This window comes from Lepus europaeus, chromosome 10 (assembly GCF_033115175.1).
Source record: "Lepus europaeus isolate LE1 chromosome 10, mLepTim1.pri, whole genome shotgun sequence".
Lineage (NCBI taxonomy): Eukaryota > Metazoa > Chordata > Mammalia > Lagomorpha > Leporidae > Lepus > Lepus europaeus.
In genome coordinates, this window is record NC_084836.1 from 12,846,913 (window position 1) to 12,849,809 (window position 2,897).

The 2,897-nt window shown below is 38.9% G+C and overlaps 1 protein-coding gene across 1 annotated transcript in view; it reads right to left on the reverse strand.

Annotated features, from left to right (window-relative positions):
* Positions 1-1,612: 1,612 nt before the first annotated feature.
* The window catches only part of LOC133768411 (protein HP-25 homolog 1-like), a 6,731-nt gene continuing 5,446 nt past the window's right edge, over positions 1,613-2,897 (reverse strand). The window contains exon 3 of the mRNA XM_062202948.1: positions 1,613-2,323. Within this exon, the coding sequence (XP_062058932.1) occupies positions 1,881-2,323 (443 nt within the window). The 3' untranslated portion in view covers positions 1,613-1,880. The remainder of the gene's footprint in view (positions 2,324-2,897) is intronic.

Consider the following 2,897-nt stretch of genomic DNA (forward strand, 5'->3'; position numbering starts at 1 on the left):
ATTTCCTGTAACAAAGTACTCTACTGCTGCTGTCACGCACAACAGTGTAGACAGATTTCACAGACATATGAAAATAGTACTAGACACAAAATTTATTTTGATATCATTCATATGAGATTTGAGAATAGGCAAAAATACTTGGCTGTATTGAAAGTCAGGATGACAGCTTACATCTTACAGATGTAATTGTAGACCAGAAAGGCCCAGGTGAAACTTCTAGGGTGAGAGAAATGTTCTGCATATTGACTTGGGTGATAACTCCATGCCTATATGCCCACTATGCAAACATTCTTCAGATTCTGCACCATAGTTTTGTACACTTTACTGAATTCAATGTATACTTCAATAATTTAAAAAATATGCTAAGACCCTTCTTTTTGAGTCCAGTCACAAGTAGCATAACGTTGGCCTGGACACTCATGGCAATCATCAAGGACCTTGGACAGGTCCGTCCTCCTGCTCTGCCATGGACTCTGTGATGTTAGTTGAATGCTTGCAAGATGATCGTTAACGTGTCAACAACTGCCTCTAAATTTGGAGAAAGCAGAGGGCAGAGGTCAAAGGAAGAAAACACAAGCCAATTGAGTTTTTCTCCTTCAAATATAAATCCTGAGAGCACCGTTCACTTACATGTCACTGGAAAGGATAGTTTTTATGGCCACATTGAATGAAATATGACCTGGTAAACTACATATTTTGGCTGGGCTCATTTAGACAACTCAAATGAATCGGCAGGTTAGAAATCAAATAGGAATTAATGGAATATAAATTAGGTAGAAGAAGGGAAAAAATGGATATTTGGCAAGTAAGTATTGGGTGGGTAAGTAAGTAGCCTACTGCCTCTGGTTGCATCCCGTCCAGAAATGCTCTGGGGAAATCATCTAATGGGAAGCATTTTCATGTGGTCTTTAAACAAGTTTGCTACCTCCTGCAGAGATATTTACTTCTGTGTCCGTATACTTAATTCCTAAAGCAGGTTTAGGGGTTTGAGCAAGGATTCTGTTCCCTCGAGGAAAGCTAATAAAGGAAGGGGAGTCTTCACAGTGTATTAACAGCAGACTGGCTGGGCAGCTTCCCACTTTGTTCTGTCTGTGGTTGTTTGTTTTTTCCCCACACTTTTACCACTTGGTGTACTGAAGCTTGAGGATGACAAATAAGGAATTATTTAAAAATTATTGAAATCCTTATTGTTTTGAAATTTACTATTAATAACAGTGTCTGTGACATTTCAATAATAATAACAGTGCCTATGTGACATTTCAACACCTGTAACGATAGGTTCTGATCGAATGAGCAGTCAGTATTTTCCCTTCTTTGACATTACTTTGCGATTGGAGGCTTAGAACTCCTTTTTTCTGCTTTTTCACAAAGCATGCACTAGGTTATTGTGTGATGCATGCTATGTAACATTAGGAGCTTGTTCCTTCCCATTGAATTCTCATTTGGTATCTCTACTTTCCTCTCCCCTCCCAGCTCTAGTAGTTAGTATTCTCTCTTTAGATTGGTTTCTTAAATTTTTGTCATCACTAATATATTCATTTTGCTCAACTTGGCCATTACTAATTTTTGTGAATTGTTAATCATTCAGTGAAATTAGAGGAAAAATTCAGAATGAGAGGAACAGAAAGCTACTTTTCTTCTTTGTAATCTTTTTTATTTCAGAATAGTTTCAAATTACAAAACAAAAATTGTATAACATTGAGTTCTTATGTACCCACACCCAGATTCCCCCATTATTAACACCTTATAAGAGCATCACATATTTATTACAATCAACAAACTACACCTGCCTTCCCCTGTTTTTTTCTTTTTAATTAAAATATGCTTTTCTTAAGTTCCGAGCTCCTTAGGTGGAGAAGCATCTTGTACTCCCAATCTTATCAATCACTGTAGAGCAAAAACCCATAGAAGACAGTGGGAGTGGCTCCTTTTTCAGACTCTGCCTTGTCCAGCTTAGACTCCAGCCAGACCCGGTCCCCTTTCTCTAGCTGCAAGATGGAACTTCCTGACACATGCTCATGGCTGTGCTTGGCTTCCGCTTGCTTGTCCCTGACCTGGAGGCCATTCTTCATGAGAGCCACTTTCACAGCATTCTGAAACAGGGCAATGTCGAAGCCGAAGTTGTATAAACCAGGAACAGTGCAGGTGAACACTCCAGTGGCCAGGTCGAAGTGGTCCTGATGGTTGTACAGAGCTTCCTGGAAGACAATGGGCTGCAGGGGTCCTGGAAAAGACCCATTCAGCTTCACAGAGAAGGCGGATGTTGGCGGGCACTTCTCAACACGCCCAGGTAGCCCACGTGGTCCAGGTACACCCATGAGTCCTAGATTCCAAAGCAAACAGAAAACACAACCCTATATTTTCAAGTTGGTTTTTTTTTTTTTTTTGTATTTTATTTTACCTGGGTTTCTCTGTCTTTCCTGCCTTTATCTACCACTCAGCTCTTCTCCTTGGCCACCAGGGCACAGTTTAGACACCACTGCTTCTGAAAACCCCCTCCTGTCTACTCCAGTCTTAAGGGTTTTATTTCTTTCCTTTAGAATACCAAATCTGTATTTACTGTTGTCATAGCTACAAGGAATTACAACCTAGAATTATGATCTTTGCATAAGTGACCATTTCTTTGTTGTCTAGAGACCAAGGTTTTACTCAACTTTTTTTTTTCTAAATGTCATTCTCAATATCAGCTACAAAATTAGCACTCAATATGTATATTCAGTAAATGAATAATTGAATGACTATATGAGAGTGCTTCAAAAGTTTCACAGAAGAATAGAGTTAAAAGGTAAATTGCATTTTGATGCCAAAAATCTTATTTACATACATCATTTTTTCATGAGCAATTTGAAGCCCTTGTGTGAATTAATCTTCAAATATGCACCAGCATTTTTTCACTG